Source organism: Brachyistius frenatus, unplaced genomic scaffold (assembly GCF_029030835.1).
Source record: "Brachyistius frenatus isolate BFR_SWC_R1_liver_20210118 unplaced genomic scaffold, ASM2903083v1 Contig_230, whole genome shotgun sequence".
Taxonomy (NCBI): domain Eukaryota; kingdom Metazoa; phylum Chordata; class Actinopteri; family Embiotocidae; genus Brachyistius; species Brachyistius frenatus.
This window is the reverse complement of record NW_027210829.1, coordinates 451,232-472,863: the sequence shown is the minus strand read 5'-3', so window position 1 is coordinate 472,863 and position 21,632 is coordinate 451,232. Positions and strand designations below refer to the sequence as shown.

Below are 21,632 nucleotides of genomic sequence, written 5' to 3'. Positions count from 1 at the left end.
TCTTTCGTTCGAGGGATTTTGTTTTTAGCCTTACCGAGTAAAAAAAAAAAAAAAAAAAAAAACTAGGCTACATAGATAAAAAAAAAAGAGACAGACAAATGAGATAAAAAAATAAAAAAAAACACACAACCTGTAACGACATGGACAGAAGATAAAACAGAAAGCAAGGGTAAATTCAAACCAGTCCCCCGAGGACGGCCGTGACAGTCTCGGCAATATGACATTAGCTTTTGACACGCTGTCACGTGGGACCGCGCTAAGCGAGTTAGTTAGCATTAGCCATCTCTGGGACGGGCTAACCCAGTTAGCGAGGCTATTACTGGAGCAGGGAGCCTCTTAACATAATACAGAGACAGCCGTGATACCATTAGGGAGTCATTAGCCGGCACATATATACATGATAGCATTAGCCAGTCATTACTGAGCACGCACAGACGGCATCAGCTCACGATGTCGTACGCTGTCCTGAACCCTGATTGGACACCGGGCCCCTTTTATGGTGGGCGTAGAAATTAGAGGAACGACGAGATGTTGTCATCAGCCTTCATTTCAGGCCGAGTGCGTAAACAATCCTCTCTTTCAGGTCTGGGGTAAAAAAAAAAATAATTAAAAAAAAATAAAGTTCACGAAGTCCACCGGAAGTCAGATACTAACGCAGGTCTGCTCGACGGAAGGCGCCGGGACGGCCAGCGGTCGCAACCGTGACAGGAACTCACAGACTTTTTTTGTTTGTTTGTTTGTTTGTTAGCCTTCGTCGTGGCATTATATTCATTTTCTTAACAAGCGGACGGCAACCGTAAATACACCGCTGAAAACAATCGCGCACTGTGAACAAGAGTGGTGTTTCTGTTACTTCCGTCACCTTCACCCTGACCTTAACCTAAAACCAACCTTAAACCCAGTCTTCAGACTAAAACTTAACAAGTTACCTTCCCACCTCGCCTCCCCTTTTTGAGGCGAGTCCTTCAACTGTGTGAACAGATTCATGTCCTCACAACAACTTCACGCACACGTGCACACGCACACGTGCACACACACACACACACACACAAACACAACACTTACAGAGTTTTGAGGCCAATGAGGCCTCTGAACATGCGTCCCTGCAGTCCGGTTAGCTTGTTCCCCGTCAGCAGCAGCTCCAACACTCCACCCGCTCCATCGAAAACACCGTCACGAATGTCCCTCAGCTTGTTGTTGCTCAGGTTGCTGCAAGGAGGACAAAATAATTATTCTTTTTCATATTGAGGAAATTCTAATGGTTGTGTTTTGTTTCAGTTAAAGCACATGCCGGACTGCCAAATGGAGTTGTCCATGTAAACTAACAGAGGGGACACACATGCAAACAAAATGTTACATTCCCAACTTAATTTCAGTAATAAATCATGTCCCTTCAACTAATAAATGTTAACTCTTCTCTCTTTCATCTTCATGTCCTTGTCCTGTACAATAGATATCCTGATAACAGAGCCAGCCATCAATATAACTCACAAAACGCACAGCAAACATACACACACAAAAGCAAATGAGACAAGTGATCACAAACAACTGAAAATGATTGCTATCTCTCTTCCTTGCATGCACAATAAGAGGAATGAAAAGGAAAAAGAGAGCCCATCGACAGAGACAATAACTTGAGATGATAGCCATCACAACTACTGTAGCTTTCATTCAAGGCTAGTTTTGTGTTTCCTCTTATCAGCTTTATGGAAGTTGAGAGGAAGGAGAGCAGAAACGCGGGAAGTAGATGAACGAAGACATTTAAAAGATGGAATAAAAAACTTTAAATGTCGCAGAGCAGATGCAAGTGTTAGAGGTGAGAAGGGGTGAGGAAAGGAGATGAAGAAGAGAGGGAAGGAATTGAAGGGAAGGAAAATGGAAATGAGTGCAAGTCAATCTATATCGTCAGTGACACTGCTAGATGGTTTGCAATTTCCTCTCCAATAAATCAACTGCTGGTCTCTGCTCTGTCTTTTTCTATCTCACTCTGACACACACACACACACACACACACACACACACACACACACACACACACACACACACACACACACACACACACACACACACACACACACACACACACACACACACACACACACACACACACAAACCTAGAGTAGGTTGTAGATAAGGACTGACTGTAAATCTGAACTGAAGGCCCATCTTCTATTTCCATTTAATATTTGCTTCCTCCATACCTCCAACCCACCCTTCCCCCCTCCTCTCCATCCTGGTGTCCCTCCCATCCTCTTGCTTGTCTTCACTCACTCCTCTTCCTGTGTCCTTTGCTCCAAGACTTTTCTCTTGTCTTCATCCTTTACCCTTTTGTTCTATTTCTTTCTTTCCTCATTGTCTTTATTGTCCCTATTTCGGTTCACTCTGTACTTCCATTGCCCTTTCGGTGTGACCCTTCATTTATTCATTTTCTCGGTCTCTCTTTCCTTCCTTTTTAAGTTCTAGCTTGAGTTTCATTCACTTTAAATATTTTTCAATCATCTTATTTCTTTCCCATGGTTATTGCCTACTCCCCCCCCCCATTATTGTATTTCAAACATGTTTAATGGAGAAACACTAAAAAAAGAGAATAATCCCATTAGATGTGTCTAAAACATCCAAACTGATTCCACTCAGACATATTAAATCCTCATTTATGCCCAGTCCACTTATGTCCATTTCAGAGGAAGAATGTGGGTAAAAATGTGAAGCAGAAATAGACAAAAAGACAAAATGTCCTAGTCTTTACCATAACAGAAAAAGTAAACCATTCTTTCAAAAGTATACGTACATCTTCTTCAAATTAGGCAGCTTCTTAAAAGTCCCTGTAGCCTCCAGGACAGCAATCTCATTGTCGTTTAACCGCCTACGGAGAAGAAGATAGAGACGGGCAGTTAGATGTTTATTCTTTTATGAAACAAACTGCTTTAACACACACAGATGAACATCCACGTACGTACAGAGGCCGTGAGGCCGTGAGCTAAGGAGGAAGGGAAGCATGAAGGTTAAGAGGACTTTAGTGACCGTTGAAGTATGATGCTGCAGAAAACAACAGAGGGGGGAAGAAATCAAATTTTGAGAAGAGAAGAGAAGAGAAGAGAAGAGAAGAGAAGAGAAGAGAAGAGAAGAGAAGAGAAGAGAAGAGAAGAGAAGAGAAGAGAAGAGAAGAGAAGAGAAGAGAAGAGAAGAGAAGAGAAGAGAAATGGATCCTTTCTATGTAGTCATCAATACCCACACTGCCCCAAGCCAAGGGAAAACAGTTTGAGAGATAGGAAGCTAGACATCTGCTTTATTGAGGTAATTTGTACTAAAGGCTGCTACTAAAAGGATGCTCTTTGTGTATGTGTATGTGTGACAGAGTTGCAGTTAGAGAAACTGAGGGAAAAAAGTGAAAGTTCAGCTCAAGGGGACACTTTCTAATGACACACGGGGGGTGGTGGAAAGATGGATCAGCCGGCATAAAGCCAAACTGGAGTAATATATTGCAAACTAGATCGGTGATGGTGGTGAAAATGATACTGCTTTTACTGCAGGGTTGATTTGCATATTTTGACTGTAAAGAGTATAAATAAAACATCTAATCTATTTACCATCTGATCGACAGCGCCGCGGTATCTACTGAGAATGTACAGCGCATTTAACTTAGTGCAAATAATTCTCATAATACTGACTTCATACTTATTGAAAGCTCTCAAGGCTGATGTGAAGGATCTTTATGGCTGGTGGAGAAAGTCACTAAGAAAGACAGCATGATGGACACATGAGTAAAAAGGGAGCAAAAATATTTATAAGCCTTCAGCTGAACCACAACCTGCACTGATTTCCCCTGATAAGGAAGGTTACAGAGCTCAACTGATGGCTCGTGTGTGTGTGTGTGTGTTCTGTGTGTGTGCATGTTTGTGACCTGCAGCAACCCACTGGTTGGTTGTGTTAAGTTAAGGAAAAGGAAAGAGAAAGAAAGAGAGAGCGAGAGAGAGAGACAGGGCATCAAAAGCAGTGGAAACTTTGATGTGCCCTCTAACCGACCATAAAGGACAAAGTATATATCTTTGACTTGAAGCACCCCGGGAATGGATAGAGGGAAAAAGGGAGGGAGGACTGGAGGATATAGGTTCACAGAGAGAAACACAGCCATAGAGAGAGACAGATAAATTGGGCACTAATGGTCTGTGAAGTACTGGCATTTTTAGTCATCTAAAGCGGCAGCCATGGCTGAATTCACCATTGTACAGCTAACCTCCATAAGTAATACTGTGACAACCATCCTGCATCTGCCTTAATGCTGCAGTCATCCCCCTCTGTAGCTTTCCTCCATTACTACCACAGTGATAACCATGGCCGAAGCTCTCCATCCTTCACCTACATTTTAAAGCTGCCAGCGACTCAGCATTATTAGGCAAAGCTTTGCTTCTGGCTGGATTCTCATTTCCTGGCTGGAAATATTAGCTTATTGAATATTCGATCAAGGGCCAGGTGCTGAAAGTAAAATGGGGGTTGCTGATTTGAGCGTGACCTGCTTTTTGTCCAGTTTATGTCCTCAGACTGTGTACTTTATGACTAATGTGCAGTTTTTAAGTCTTTGACCACATCGTTTTCAAATTATATCATCAGTCTTATTACATCTGGTGTTATGCAATATTTTCAGTAGCTCTTCAGTTACCTTCCCTGAAGATTTTAATGCCTTAACATAATACTTCATCACCCTCATACATATAAACATAGTAAGTACGAATCTGTATTCTCATTATCGATTCATCTTTCATTTAAATATCAGAAAAAAGTGAATTTTGTTTGAAATTTGAGCACAAAGTTTAATCAATTATCTGAACAGTTTCAGATAACTTTTCTGCGAATTGACAAATTGCAGACTGTGAACTCATAACAGACCTTTTAACCTTCCTCGGAATCTGATTACAGCCTTGGTCTTGCATGTTATCTGTTATTCATTGCCATATTTCAGCAGTAAAAAGAGTGATCCGTGGGACTGCTCAGTATTCTAGTGTGAGACTCTTTGCCAGACATGATGATGGCTCCTTTGGGACTTTGGGAGATAGAAAAGACTGTTGAGGGGCATTTTGGTCTGGGAGCTAAAAATGAGAAGTGACATTCATGAAACTGCATTGAGAGAGGCAGCACGACACAGAGAGCATGTGCACTGAATACAAGCATTTGTGTATATCTTGGCATGTAAACAGGCCAAAATTCTATGTAGTATTTGTGCCCTACATGACTCTGTGAGCATTCTTCCAAATGTATGCATAGGTGTTTTCGTGTGTGCGTATGACTGTGAAAGTGAAAAATGTATTGACTTGTCTGCGGGATGTTCACGGGCGTGTTGTTTTCACAGTTTCAATCTGATATTTCATCATGTTTGCATATACTCTATGTGTGTGTATATAAAAGGGAAATACCAGCTGACTTACAGGTCGGTGGTGTGTTCAGGGACGTGTGGAGGGATTCGGGTCAGTTTGAGGTTGGAGCAGTCGACCACCGTTCCCTCACAGCGACATTTCTCTGGACATACCAGATCCTGGAAACAATCCCCACTCAGACGGCTGCGATAGTCCTCCTGACCTGCATAGGAAAGGGGGAGTGGAAGAGAGGGACAGAACAAAAGTAAGAAAAAGTGACATAGGAATAAGGACATAAGAAAATGAAGACCGAAAAGGGAGGTAAATTAGGTCACAAAGAGAAAGTAGGAGTAAGTTGGAGAAAAAGGAGGGGAAGAGAAAAGGACAGTAAGTAAGACACCATGGGCAGAAAAAGTCAGGCATGGATTGTAGAAAATAAATCTTGTCCCACTTATTTGACAACTTTAACCTGTGAATGTGAGAAAAATATAAAATCAGTGAACACTTTCAGACGTTGCCTTCACTCCCAGGCTATCTGTCTAAACTGTTCCTTGTTGGAGCTTAATGGTTTAGAAAATTCTACTTGTCTTTAAGATTCAGCTGTCAAAGGTTACAAAATATAATTACCCAACATCATCATCTCAACGTCATTTGCAAAACATGAATGGGTAGCACCAAACTGTATCGACCTCGTCTGTTTAAGAGAACAGGCTGTACCGGAGCAGGCACAGGGCTGATGCAGGGCGGGGTGATTTTCTACGGCTGGCACTGTAAATCAAGTTAACAAACAGATATCCAGGTGGTTTTATGGAATCATCTCGTACATAAATGTGGTTTAACCCCGGATGTTTTTGTTTAACAAGGAGAGCCAGAGACCACTTCTGTTATTTAGATATAATGGGAGCAGATATTATTTATGACCGCGAGTGCCTGTGGAATAGACCTGGTTTACATCATGCATCACTTGTGTTTTTGCACCACATACTGTACTCTCTTTATAGTTCTCACGGTTATCGTTACCTGTTTTTCTTCCTGTTGATAATGTCTATCTTTTGAGAGGTGACTAGCTCCTTTCAACGGAAGAATATTTTGGAATAATGTCTCCAGGTTGAGTCGCAACCTTGTTGGTTGGTAAGTCGACGGAAAGGAAAGAACAATAGAGCAGTAAGGAAGAAAAGAAGGAGGGTGAAGACCAAAGCAAAGGACGGACAGTGGGTTTTTATAACCCCAATAAGAATAGTGGTTGAGGGTGGAACAAGGGTGAGGGAAATGTATCAGCCATGCGACCTACTGAAACACTGCCATGCCGTTGGACAGTTTGAATGCAGAGGAAGGTGTCACAAGCATTTCTTTGGGCTTTGAAACACCAGATCTCAATACTTTCCAAAGCAAATAACACCAATGCAAAAGTAGGAGCATCTGTTCAAAAGCCCATGCAGAGCTCATATTAATCCTTGCAACCAAGGTTAATGTGGATGTTTATAAATTCACTTAAATGTACCCTGTGGAGTTTTGGCCACCAGTAGCACAATGAAGCAATGATTTTACATGCGAGATCCCATTTTGTTTATATTGTGCATGCGCACGATGGCAACCATGAACGCATGAAAGAACACAGGCAAAGCAATGCCCGAAAATCTGCTGCCAGTATCACAAACCAACCGATGGTCCATGCAAAGAAAGGAAGTAATATGGTAACAAAAGGCAAGTAAAAAACTTCAAGCTAGCAAACATTGCAATTTAAAAAAAAATGTACGATTTAGAATAAAAACTTTGGATTTCCATATATTTTAAGTATAAGCATTCAACACATTTGTTAGAAGCCAACCCAAGCATACAAACAGTGCGTTTTGAATACAAATGCTTACTGTGAACATAACTTTGGTTGGTTTACAAGAAAACTCCACAGGGCGCCAACATTTCCCAAAGTGTTGAACACTAGTTAGTAGGTAGACACTGATTGATATTGCATTTTGACGTCCAATTGTATGTCTATGGCTCATATATCACCCTCAGTTACAGTCCAATGTATCAGAAGCCCCACAAACAGGTTAAGTGCTGGACTCCCACGTTTGCCTCCAAGGTGTGTGATTGGCTGGGAGAGGCGGGTAGGTGTATGCTGCGCGGTCCCTGGCGCTTGACGGAACCATGTGATGTCACAGTAGGCGGGGCCACATGGTTAGATCAAGCACAAGAGACAGCTGCACGAACCAATCAGAATGCAGGTCCACACAGGAGGAAGGCGGGGCAACAGAGAGCTGCACCAATCAATCAGGGGGCGGGGTCCATACAGGATAGGAGAGGCAACAGACAGCTGCAGATCCACAGAGGCTGGGGGCGGGACCAGAGAACTGCCCACCAATAGCAAAAATGTCCACACAGGTCCAGAGAGGAAGAAGAGATGCAGGGAGAGGTGCAGGACTGCAGAGAGGAAGGGCTGAAGCAAAGACGACAGCCATAACCAGCTTTAGGGGCATTTAGAATCGAGTTATCTTGGTTACCTCCGTGGGCAGAGCACAAACATTAGGACATTCCTTAATATTGAGACCTACAAGCTAACAAGGTAGCACATATGAACATAACACTGTAAAGTATTTTGGGTAAAACCATTTAACGGTATTGGTTATGCCCACTTTAATCCTGGGAAACACCATTTTAGAGAGCAGGAGGGGTGGAAATGTCATGACACAAAATACTCGGTCTTACAGGATCGCTTTTAATTGGCACTAACTAAGGATGACGAAGATGGAAACAACCAGTTAGCGCCTGAACAATCACAAACTTTTTCTTTCAGCACTGTGGGTCTGCTGTTACATGTTTTCTGTGACCCCACTGTGAAATAAGGTGGACCCTTCATTTCCAGCCCAGCCTCACGTTAAAGTGTGTAATACATACGTCCACCAGACGATACTGTGTCAGTGTCACATTTTGCCTCACCTCGGCGTGAAAAGTACACACAAATATGACCACTTGAAGAAGTACAAAAGTGATCAAGTTTAAGGGAGATAAGTTGGACAGACAAAATCCAGGACTTTTACCAAGAAGACTAGGGGTTGAGTTCGCAAAAGCGACGTAAATTTCTCTTGAGACTTTTCCTAACCAAGTGGTTTTTGTAACTTCATGTTTTGTTTTCTTAAACCACTTGGTGTTTCAAGGTTAGTACATACTGTTATATAATCCACTTTGTTGCTCATTGGAAAACAAACACAGGACACTCTTTCATCAAATTATAAAAATACTGCTGTGTATTAAAGGCAATTAAAGGCAGTCCCTTTTTGATAATACTATTATATGATAATCTTCTTTTGGACTTGTCAGATTTGCTTTGGCTGCTGGAGTTATGTCAGTTGTCAGACGTGCTATACTGTGCTGCTTTGTAAACCAATTATTTACTTACAACCGCCAGTTTAACACAACTCAAAGCCTGTAAGGGAATTTTACAAAATAATTTTCAAGTGAGCTATAAAAAAGGCAAAATATTTAAGAAAGGAAAAACAGAGTGAGGAGTCACTGCAGGAAGGCAGTGTTAATGTGAAGTGTGGTCACACATACACACAATTTCTCACACTCACACAAGTGAGCAATCAATGTCTACGGCCAGTCCCTGCAGGGTTACGTATTGTGCTGCTTCAGTGTACCAAATTGTTCTGTGTTGTAATTAGTGAAACCCATGGCTCATATCAGAGGATGTAACAGTAATACAACACTGCCGCAGAGAGAGACTGTGCATGTTTGTGAGTGGGTTTTAGTGCATCAATATCAATTTCATTTTTTTATTTACACCCCTTAACAAACACAAGTGTATTTAATTTGTTCATGTTTTACTTGTGTATGTTGACATTTCCCTTTTGACCTGATTAGCATGAGTTTTAATTAACCCTAAGAGGTTACTACATGCATGTTTGCTTTATCAGTGTGTTCTCCTGGAAATTATGTCCATATATGCAACTAAATTGCAACATAAAATACATTTTTAATCACAGATATGAAGACATTTGGATATTATTCAACTTTGTTTTGATTAGGTTCAGGCACTTAGAGCAATTTCATTTGGTGTATGAATGTAATTTCTAGGACACCAGGCTGGTGTGTTGAGGAGTGTCTGTGTGGATTCATTTCCTACCTGTACACCTGAACTTCTTTCCTTTGACCTGGCTGATTCGTTTGTTAGCCAGCCTTCTGGGATGGCTGCAGCGAGCTCCACTCGTCTCAATTGGGTTGTCAAACAGGTAGTCTGCCAGCCACTTCAGGTGACAGTCACACATAAAGGGATTCTGGGCCAAATGACTGAGAGAAAAGAAAGAGGAGGAGATGAGTTTGTCAAGAAAAGAAGAGGGCTTCACAGTCGCTGGTGTGTGACCCTCCGTTCACAGGAGTTTTGGTAATACTCATACAAATTATTCATGATTCATCCCATTAAAGTTTTTAGCATGTGTTGCTCTAAACTGCGAACTGTGGCTCCAGCATATTTCCTTCTGGGTTGTTTTATGTTTGAGGCAGCAGACACAGTTATCAGCACAGAATAATTTCACAGTTATTATTCACACCAATACCCTTTGTTGATTAACCAGAGAGAAAAAAAAAGGGGATCACAAACAGATACTTAATCAACAGTAAACTTTCTAGATTGGTATGTTGGCAGGTTTCCTCTGTCAGGCTAATCATGTTTAGACATCAATGTGTAACTTAATCAGTTCAGAATAGGGCTGCAACTTGTTGTTATTTCTTATTATCTATGAATTGGCTATTAATACTTAAATTTGTATGTCCTAGAAACAACAACATGGCATTTTAATATCTTCAATTTGCCTTCTTTTTTTGCCTGACTAATACCCTAAGATAATGAATTTGTTGTTGAACATGCCAAAAAAAAAAGTCATATTTCAGAAGCTGGGACTGGAAAATATTTGGTATTTATGGAAAAACTGAAATGATTAATCAATTATGAAAATAGTTGGCAATTAACATTTTATTTATCATCATGATCCGCCACTGATTATCCAGAATGAGGTTGCAAAAGCAGCAGTTTGAGCAAAGTAGCCCAATTGGTGTCCTAATCCCCAGTCCCTTCCTCCAGCTACTTCTGGGGGATTCTGGGGCATTTCCAGGTCAGGAGGGATATATCATCCCTCCAGCCTCCTCCCAGTTGAACGTGCCTGGACAACAGCACTAAGGAGGCATCCAGGTAGTTAGTTGACAATACATTTTCTGTTAAATAATCAGTTAATTTACTACTTGTTTCAGCTCGAGTTAGATCCCTCAAATCTTACAGTACTTACAGAGTCTTGATGGCGCGCAGAGGGGCGAACAGCCCTTTACTGATAGTTTGCAGCTTGTTGTCGTACAGCGACAGCAGGTTGAGGTTCTGTAGATCTTGGAACGTATTGACTCTCAAACAGTTAATTTTGTTGGCGTTCAACAATCTGAAACAAAAGGGAGAGCCATTAACATTTGTTATTCATCTGTATTCATTGTGCTTATTCAGCTTCAGTATCTCTGTGCTGTAGATAAAAGATGAATGCATATGCAGATAATGAGAATTTATTTTTCGCCACTGAAAAACCACTAACTTTTCTCCCCTTGTCCTCTCCCCCCCTCCCTATAGCCACCCCCTCCCTTCCCCACTCACTCATGATTATATTTTTTCTGGGTGACACATAAATCAGAAAATTGCGGTTTTATACTTTTCCACTTTCTCTTGTGGAGAAGGAGGGGGATATCTACTGTTGGGTGTGTGAGTGTAATATCTTATTTTCATGGGAGAGAGAGAGAGAGAGAGAGAGAGAGAGAGAGAGAGAGAGAGAGAGAGAGGAGAGATGGTGAGGGGGGGGGGAACGAGAGGAGATAGAAGAATGGAGATGGGATGGTGGCGGGAAATAATGGAGTGAAACAGTGAAGGGACAGGTGAAAATTTAATTTGGAGTGACACAGATATACATTTAAGTGAACAAGGTTGACAGGCAAAGCGGAGGAGAGAGGCAGTGGGAAATGAGAAATGTGATATAGGGATTAGGCAAATGACAGGAAAAGTTTTCACCGCCACCCTTTTTCTCCGTCTCCCTGTCCCCTCATACCTGCACTTCATTAGCTAATGTATCCAAGTTGTCAATTTTTTGTAATTTTTTTTTACCTTTTCTCTTTTCTTGCTTCTCGTCTTTCTCAATCGACATCTTTTTACTCCTCTCTCGCGCTTAGCGCTCTCTTTTCTTGTCTTTCGTTACGTTCTTTGTTTTCGATGTCTCTCACTCACACCAAGCTGTCTCATTCTTCCCCGTCTCTCCTTTCTTTGCCTGACAGGTGACTAACATGGCGCTTGGTACAGCGGCTCAGCTTAATTGTCTCGAGTCGTTCTAACGAGCGACTGTACTGGCACAGGCCACTTATACGCGTGCGCTCACAGGTGACACACACGCGCATACACATGCTGCTCTGCGACATATCCACGCCTCATTAGGCAGCTCACAGGGGGAACTAATTACTTGAAACTGCACCAGTCAAACAATGCAGCACAGATAATATAAACAGCAGACCAGTAGCTATACAAAGCAATAAACACATCTTCGCTGTGGATGGTTGACATACTGCTTGATTCAGTGGTGAAAGCTGAATATAATTCATAATTATTACCCTATATTTGATAATCTTGACATTCTTGCCAGACGTTTTAAAGATGGGAGGTTGTTCCTTTCTTATGCCTGCCGAGTGAGCGCCAACACCCCCAGGCGCTGTCTTTACGGTACGCATCAATGATGTGGCAAGGCATGAAAATGAGCTAGTCATTCAGTACTTTATTTATTCATTGAATGAACCAGTCACAAATGCAGTGAATTATGCTATCAAGGGAGCACGCATGCAAAACAAATATAAAGCATTTAGTGGTTTGGTGTTTAACATTTTATGCCTTCGGTATCACGATGTCTGAGGGAAAATGCTTTTTCAATTGGGGCTGCTAAATGTTAATGATACCATGACATACATACGTTGACTTGAAACCCAAATTTTGCCTTCTCTCTCTGGTTCTCTTTGCTCTCTTTTCTAATCATTTCAACATTTATATGTTTCTCCATATCTGTCTTCTCCCCTTACGTCTATGTTGTTTTCCATCATTCACTCTTGATCCGTCCGTCCATCCATTCATTTATCCATCCATCCACACATCCCTCCACCCCTCCTCTGTCTCTGACTATGCACCATGCATCCAAATGATCCACCTAGGCCCGTAAAAGGTGTTTGTGGGTTAGATTCACTCATTCTCATTCTCTTTGCTTCGCTTCACTTTACGACGGAAAGGCCTAGAACATTAGCTGTTTCTGCAGTGGACTGCGGCATTTGCGAGGACCATATGCCACATACACTTCTTATGTAGCTGTTTCAGAAATTTTTTACTGCAGGCTGAACCGCTGCTGCAGTTTGAATCTGTGCCCACGAGGAATTATTCAGATAATTCCTCCCAGAATACACCAAAGATTAGAAGAACTATGGGAGATTACAGTTTTTATTACAATGCACCAATTTGTTTCATGTTGAGCATTTTTAGGAGACTTTTTTTGCAGAAGAACATGTACGAGATGAAGGACAGATGGAGGGTTAATGCATGAAGAGGGGATTTTAAACGTGTTGCTACTATTTGGTCCTGTGATTGTGGGTGAAATGCCTGATACGTTCTTCCTCGTGAAATTACAGCGAGATGTTGAGGCAATCAGGACCCATAACATTGGACTTAGCTGTGATAATGGTCTGGAAGTGGATTTGGGTTGCTGGTGCCAAATCACCAAATCACGATAACTGGGGAAAATCGAGTGCAAAATGTAATATAAAGCCATGTCTTCCCATTATTTTGCCTCCACTAAGATTCAATAAGAGTTTCAAAATGATACCAATTCATGTTTACCATCACGAGTAAATTATAGCACTTTTACATATGTTTTGTTCACAGTAATTTCAGTAATTTTGAAGAACTTTCAGGTTATCACAAAACCTGTGAGCCAATAGGATGAAGCAGTAAGAAATCAGCTCTGCAAATGAAGCCATAAAGGAAATGCGGGCTGCACTTTGTTACCTACCTGTTAGAAAACATCTCCTGTGTAGCCTTTCATTTTATTGAGTGCTATTTTTTGTTTACTGAATAATGTATTTTATTGTTTTCTGGGGGGAACACACATATACATTCAGGTGCACATGTAATACCAGACCAGAGAGACAGTACTCACAGTAGCTGCAGGGAAACCAGTCCATCAAACAATCCTTTGGGTAGTTCAGTGATCTTATTGCCGTACAGAACTCTGCACAAGACATTCAAAACAACATGTTGTTAGACGACAGTATTTACACGGCCTTCCTTACACATTAAGACTCTGGTTGTCTGAAGTCTGGTGTGTGGCTTAGTAAAATACTTTTATTTGTTTTCTGGACAATATTCCTGCTTATGCTGTTGATATTGTTATTTCTTTTAGAATATTTGGGCAGGTTTGATGACGCTGTTTGGATTTAACCTGTGTCCCTTTACAGCCGGCTTCTATGACAACTGACACCCTGAATCATTATAGTTATACAATTCTTTTCTTCCATATTAATACCCTGCACATAACACCGCTGAACAATACAGTTCAATGTGGAGCATTGAAAACCAAAACTAAAACCAAAACCTCCTTAGTTTATACTGTAAACTTAGGTGCCCTTTGTTACTACTTCTGGCAAGGTGGTTATGTTTTTAGTGCTTGTTTGATTGTTTGTCTGTGTCTTTGTCAGCAGAATTACAGAAAAACTATGTGCCCAATTTTCATGGAATTTGGTGGAAGGGTGTAGCATTGGCTAAGGAAGAACCCATCATATTTTGGAGTCGATCTGAGATCACAGGGTGGATCCACTTATCATTTATCACTGACATTTGGCCTAATCAATGTCAAACATCTTAAGATCCAGCAGATGGTAGTAAAGTTCAACAGGGATACAACATAGACCGTTCTAAAGATGCAATGACTCTGTATCACAATGCACCTTCCTGGATATCAGTAATCTTCTGGGATACACATTTACGAATCACTCAATACAGCAAGCAATTGTTATGGAGCATTTGGGGACCAGTGTTTTGTAGAGGAGAACTGGAACCGGTACTGGGTACAAACATTTTGATGTCATTTTAATAGTTTTGGAAATATGTGCTTTGTATTGTGGTTGCAGCTGCAGATTCACATTTTATAGTGGAGTCAACTGTTGGCCTTGGCGGGGGTCCGCACCCTCCGAGTTACTGTGTTTCTTCACCCAACCCATCTTCCATTAAATCCATTACAACTGTTCAGCTCTCCAAAAGGGGAGGAAGACCCTCAATATAGCTGCTCAGAATGAAAAAGTCATCACGTCTACCCAGCTGGAAAACGATTTTAGTGAGGAGAACTAAAGGAGTGTGGCAATCAAAGCCACAAAAGCTGTCTGTTTCCAGAAGAAGGCAATTTTTAACTTTTTTTTTCTGTCTGACTGTAATAAACATGCACTGCGCAGTCATTTCCACATGGAGGCTTTTCTCGCTAAGCACACTGTTTTGGACCATTTATCTCATTTGATTGTCAAAAACTGAAATGATGTTTTATGTCTTCCAATTGCAGTCGCAATCATTTAATTCACTTGAGCAATTTTATATTTTGCAACATCACGGCTCAGCAGACCTGTAGTGCAGAAGTCGTGCTTCTCAGTGACATTCCCATACAGCTGAATCGGCTGTGTGTGCATGTATTTGTGTGTGTGTGTGTGTGTGTGTGTGTGTGTGTGTGTGTGTGTGTGTGTGTGTGTGTGTGTGTACATGTGCGTGTTCAGTCTTAACACCCAGAAGAGTTCACCTTGTCTGCCCCTTCTTGTCTGTCTGTCTGTCTCATTTTCATGCTTCAGATTGATTCAAATTAAACTGTCCTTCATGTTCTTATCACATTCACCCTCAGAGACGCACACACAAACACACACTTAGTGATTACAGACACGTACAATTACACACACATAAACCTAGGCAAAGACACACATAAAGCCCATCCGCACACTCCGCTGCATTGTGTTCCAGTTGTCAACATTGACTGCGACAACATTTGTATTTGCTTAATGTCTGGAAATGCAATTACCTCCCTGTCTGGGTATGTGTGTGCGTGTATATGATTGTGTGTGTTTGCACGCACATGTGTCATACTTACAGTGAGGTGAGTGAGCGAAGACCGCTGAAAGCATCGGCAGCGATGTCAGAAATCTGGTTCTTACTCAAGTCACTGGGGAGAGAGAGTGAGAAAGAGAGAGATTACTGTAATACACAGTAATGGGCTTCACTCTGTGTGAATGTCCTAGAACTGTCTGACAAATGATCGTGCAAGAATACATCAGCAGAGGTCAAGGCAAGGGGACAAGAGGGGAAAAAAAAAAAAAGTGTAAGAGGGGCTGAATGAGTGAGTAAATGAGGGAGAGAGAGTGATGGACAGAGTAAGGAAAAGACTGAAGGGACAAGAGCGAGAGAACGAGAGAGAGAAACTGGAAGAAGTGGCATGTAAAGTGCAGTTCATGTCATTCACTTCCACCATTGTATGATATATTATTAAACACTGCTGTTGAGGTGAGGTTAAAACTCCATCTGTGTGTGTGTGTGTGTGTGTGTGTGTGTGTGTGTGTGTGTGTGTGTGTGTGTGTGTGTGTGTGTGTGTGTGTGTGTGTGTGTGTGTGTGTGTGTGTGTGTGTGTGTGTGTGTGTGTGTGTGTGTGTGTGTGTCAATACTGGTGTGGACTTCCAATTAGATTCTTCCTTTTCAGAAACATTACTCATGTGTTTGTAATTTAAGTTTGAGACTAAAATATTTTTTCTTCGCTGAGGTGCATCAAGTTCTGTTAAACTAGATACAAGAAAACCGGGTGAGCCCTGACGAATGGGTCGTGTAGATTTAATTGTTTCAACAGTTAACTAATAGTAACAGCACTCTCATGGCAATCGTTTAAACATGTACACTACAATACTATTTCTTGATCTTCTCAGTGCTGTACAAAATTTTAAAAAAAGAATGTACTAATGTAATACTGAACCCTGGAGTGCCCTGAAACATATTAATGTAAATATCAATCTGTTGAATCATAGTAATGTGTGAATGCTAGTGTTTATTTGCATGAGTTTAGCAGTCTGCAGTTATACTCAGAAAGACTCACATCCTCTTGAGCTTCTTGTAGGCGGTAAAGGCTCCTGCAGGGACACTTTTAATCAGATTCTGCTCCAATCGACTGCAGAGAGAAAGAGACAAATACAAAAGGAAAGATGAAGAGGGCAGTAAGTTGATGTCTAACAACTTTTAATAAAACTGGCACAAAAAAAAAATTAACATCAACATAAAATGAAAATTTAAATGTGAAATTTTGAAAACACCTTCAGCAACAGTACATCATACACATAGTAAGTTAATTTGCTCTCCTTTTAAGGTTATCGTGAAGTCCTGTTTACCCCACAACCTCAGCCAAGCACAAGCACACAAGAAGTTCAAAAGGTGGCTGTTCCAATCAGCATCTACACAATATTTGTGCAGGTCGGTCAGAGCTTTGCTGCAGAGGCTGGCCAAGGTCACTCGGTACAGATATGTCGACTTGGGTATTGCAGCACGGCTTTAATGAGCTTACATGGGACCATTCTGATCAGACTCTAGAAGAATCAAAAGGTCTGGCAACCGAAACCTGGACTGCTGACCACAAACCCTGTCCCTTCAGAGATACTCAGGACAAAGTTTTCAGGAGGTGGAGAGATGTACAAATGCTTAATGGCAAAGTATGACTGGCTACAGTTCAACAGTATCAAACTGACCAAGGTAAGTAGAAGCAGTATTTGGCAGCAGTACATGGACAGTTATCATTTTCTAATTAATAATTTTGAATATTCTTTATTTGGATCTTCTGCACATTTCTTTGATGGATGGAGCTCCAACACTCTCCTCTTTAGATACAACTTGACTGTATTTATGAATTCCTTCTAGGTTTTCCAACTTTTTCAGGCTAAGGGCTAAAGGGAATTTATTACTTCTCTTTTTCCGGAAGACTGCAGACTCATTACACCATACTGCTAGTATTACTCTATTATCATGTGGGGAGCCATCAGAATTTGGCACTGAGCCCACATTTGGGTAAATTTACTGTAGTTTAGTTTCTGCTCTCCTGATAGTCGTGGAAACACATTCATGCATTCTTCATCTCCCCGTGCTGTTAGGATGAAAAGGAAGGAAGGAAGGATGGAGGTGAGGTAAGGAAGGATCGAAGACAAAGGCCAAGAGGAATTTAAGGAAGGTAAAGGACAGGATAATAAAAAGTCACAGGAGGAAAGATAGAAAATTGAGGGGGAAAAAGGGAAGAAGGAGAGAGGACAAAAGGTGATAAGACAAACCATGAAAAGGGAGTGGGAAATCAGGACAACAGAGGAGAAATCAGAGGAATGGAAAGGCGTGAACAACAGGGGAGAAGAGAGGAAAAAATCAGAGGAGAAGAGGAGGATGCGGTAAGGTCCCAAGGCCAGCCACAGGGTCAACTGTCAGGATGATAAATGGAAACTAATCCACCCCTCATCTTCTCCACTCTTCAGCCGCCGCCAAGTTCTGCTCTTTACTTCCACTCTCCATCCCTGTTTTCCTTTTAGTACGATCTATCTATCTATCTATCTATCTATCTATCTATCTATCTATCTATCTATCTATCTATCTATCTATCTATCTATCTATCTATCTATCTATCTATCTATCTATCTATCTATCTATCTATCTATCTATCTATCTATCTATCTATCTATCTATCTATCTATCTATCTATCTATCTATCTATCTATCTATCTATCTATCTGTCTGTCTATCTGTCTGTCTGTCTGTCTGTCTGTCTGTCTGTCTGTCTATCTATCTATCTGGTTTTGTTGAATCAAATTTTTGATTGCTTTCCGTTAACAGTGGTTTTCTGAAACGTAATCCTGGCTTTGAATGCTACCCATCCCTTACGCTACAGGTGTCTGTTTCTTGGCTTGTGTTGCCCTCTACATTTCAGCACCTCACACCCCTGGCAGCCAGCAACACCTCAATTCAGCTCTGGGGTCAAAATAAATCAAGGATGTACGGATATTGACAAAGACAATCTGCACACACAACAAGTTACAAATTATATCAGGGCGTAGTAAAACAAGGTTGAGACAAAGACACTTAGAGGCTCAATATCAAAGGATGTATCAAAGGGAAGACCTTTTAAAATGCGACATAAAAAATCTATAGGGTGAGGAGGCGATTAAATGACAACCGGAACAGGAGATGAGTTTGGCAGATGAGGTTGTTCACAATAGGCTGAGTGTGCATGCATACATACACACACATTTGTGTTGGTGTTTTAATGAAGTGAACACCTAGAGACAATCATGAAAACATTAAATTGCTTTAGATTTGAATTGAAGAGTCAAATTAACATGCTGGAAAATGTACACCTGCATAATGTCAGCATGGGCACACACACATGGATACACACATTTGGCAGCGATCCCTGCCACCAACATCCAGAAGGATGACTTTGTCTCCACGAAAGGACTGACAATACATCATCCTATTATATTCTATTGTTTCTGGCTGCAGCAGCAACATTTATTATAATGGATCCAATGCTAATTCAGTGTGTGTATCTGTGCCTGTGTCTCTGTGTGTTTGTCCTGGAGATTGTATAAAATATTTTGGTATCTGTGGCTCAAGTATAACAAATATGTGTGTGTATGTGTAAGTGAGCATTTGTGCCCAAGTACAGACTATGTTTGTGCAAACAAAACGAATGTGTCTGCATATATTGGTGTGCACTGGTGTGTACGGGTGTTTGAATCTATTACTTATGCTGTGGAGGTATGGCGGTATTGGTGTGGAGTTGCGGGGGGGGGGGGGGAATTGCTCCTTTAGTCACAGAGCAATCAACCAGCTGTCCTCTGTACAAACAAACAGGGTACAGTGATCAATACAGATATCAAACACATCCCTCTGTGGGGCGTGTGTGTGTTGTGTGTGTGTTTAAATTTGTGTGTAAAAGGAAGGCAGAGATTGAGAGAAAGATAAGGGAAAGCACAAAGCTTGGCTGCAATTTAAAACTAAATACCACAACTAAGCTCACAATGTGCTGCATTTTGGCTTGGATGTAAGGTCTCATTCATCATGGTGTATCTAGGTATCTAAAGATCACAGTGAGACTGGGCGTGATGACTGTATGTGAATGAATGCCCATGTGTGTTTCAATTAAGTAAGTTTACTTTTGATTTAACCTCAAGCTCATAAAGTGGGTATCGCTGTTCTTTCAATCTCATACCTTAAAAAGTGTCTTTCACTAGCAAATCTATAACTTTATACACATATCTTTGCATATAACGATATGTAAACATATAAACAAACTGGAATTACCACCTCATGTTCCTGAAATATCAAGTTAACAATATTGGGAAACAGTGACCTTGACCTTTGACCACCAAAATGTAATCAGTTTATCCTTCAGCCCAAGTGAAAATTTGCGCCAAATTTGAAGAACTTCCTTCAAGGTGTTCCTGAAATATCGTGCTCACAGGAATGGGAGCCTCCAACAGAACAGGTATGATGAGCTCACAGTAAACTTGACCTTTGACCACCAAAATGTATTAATTAATCCTTGGGACTAAGATAGATAGATAAATAGATAGATAGATACTTTAATAATCCCTCAAAGGGATTTTTTTTATTTTATTTTATTTATGTTACAGCAGTATATACAGGGCAAAGCCATAAAAATGCCAATAAAAATAATTGTAGTAAAAAATATTAAATATAAAAAATAAGTGGAAATTTATGCCAAATTTGAAGAAGTTCCTACAAGGCATTCCGGAGATAACACGTCCACGAGACCGGAACGGACGTCTATACAAAATATAATGACTCCAGCCAAAGCATAAAAAGACAAATCACCTCGTGATTTTTTTGGGGGGGGAAATCAATAATAGGCTGAGAATGTGGATGATTTGAACATGCAGTTCAATGCAGTTTTAAACACACATTATGCAAATGCTGTGTGCAAAAATACAAGTGTGACACATTGAGATATAGACACATTCAAAGGAAACACAAACGATATCTAGAAACGTGCTTTGCATTATTAAGATAAGTCAATGCAACAAAAGACACATGCACATTACAATTTGTAGCATTTCAAGTAAAGTAAAGACGTCTTACATCTCCACAATGCCTTCGGGGAGGTTTGCTGGGATTTCAGTGAGGCCTTTACGCCGACAGTCCACGATGTTGTTGTTACAGCTGCAGCTGGGTGGACACACGGCTACCTGAGGGACACAAGTCCTCGACTCGGTCTGTGATGGACCTGTAGACAGCAGTACACAGATACAAGACTGCAGATTCTGAAAAAAATTCAGCCAGAAATTGTCTTCTGTGTTTGAATATAAGATCACTTTTGTTGGTCTACTGCCAAAAGCAAGGAGGAGGGCAGGCGATTGCTCCCTGCCTGCAGCTACATTTACACTTATACAAATTCTGCAATCCTATCTTAGCTGAATTTTTATTTCTTCGCTATGCTTTTGTACGTTTTTTCGGAGTTTCTTCCAATGGGATTAGGCTGAAGTTTTTGCATCCTATGAGGTCGTTGTGTTGTTTCTGAAGCATTTGCACTAAAAGTCTTTGAAGGATACATTGCTATCTTTGAATATGAAACATGAAGAAACTGCATATTGATGCTAAATGTTATCCGGCCAAAGTATGCACACAAAATGTTGCAAGATATGAGGAGGAGAAGAGTGAGAGAACAGGAGGAAGAAAGAGTAAAGAGACAAAAGAAGGTACGAGTAAAAATGTGTAAATGGTGAAAACGGGAAAGTTGGAAAGAGGTGGTCGGCTAAGCAGCATTGGAGGCAGAAAAAAACAGACTTAAGACTAATAAAGAGAGAGCAGCCTGACAGTCTGTTAGCACAGACAGCTGAATCAGAGGCCTATAAACATTGCCTATGCTATCTGCAGTTGATAACACTACTGCTCTTATTAGCTGATTACACGGTCCACACGGTGTAATTCTTTCAGCAGGTTAAACTCAATGCTGAGCTGTCTGGAGACGAAAACAATACTGCCTGTAATAATAGTCTAGGTTTATTACATTCTCTGGTGCTGTTCTTCGATGTCAAACGGTCAAGTGTCAACAGCTCTACATTTAACAGCGAACTTCTACTTGACTCGACTCTGCATTATATAATATGAGTGTTGCTGAACAGTTGAAGGTCAACTTTGTGAAATGAAGACATTATTTTACTGGA

General features: G+C 40.9%; 1 protein-coding gene across 2 annotated transcripts in view; it reads right to left on the bottom strand.

Moving 5' to 3' along the window:
• The window catches only part of slit3 (slit homolog 3 (Drosophila)), a 256,297-nt gene that overhangs the window by 48,864 nt on the left and 185,801 nt on the right, over positions 1 to 21,632 (bottom strand). For both annotated transcript variants that reach the window (XM_069720029.1, XM_069720030.1), the window contains exons 9-17: positions 20,548 to 20,692; positions 16,514 to 16,585; positions 15,524 to 15,595; positions 13,559 to 13,630; positions 10,628 to 10,771; positions 9,472 to 9,635; positions 5,421 to 5,571; positions 2,789 to 2,863; positions 1,066 to 1,209 (exon numbers count right to left, since the gene is read on the bottom strand). In XM_069720029.1, coding sequence (XP_069576130.1) covers positions 1,066 to 1,209; positions 2,789 to 2,863; positions 5,421 to 5,571; positions 9,472 to 9,635; positions 10,628 to 10,771; positions 13,559 to 13,630; positions 15,524 to 15,595; positions 16,514 to 16,585; positions 20,548 to 20,692 — 1,039 coding nt within the window. The remainder of the gene's footprint in view (positions 1 to 1,065; positions 1,210 to 2,788; positions 2,864 to 5,420; positions 5,572 to 9,471; positions 9,636 to 10,627; positions 10,772 to 13,558; positions 13,631 to 15,523; positions 15,596 to 16,513; positions 16,586 to 20,547; positions 20,693 to 21,632) is intronic.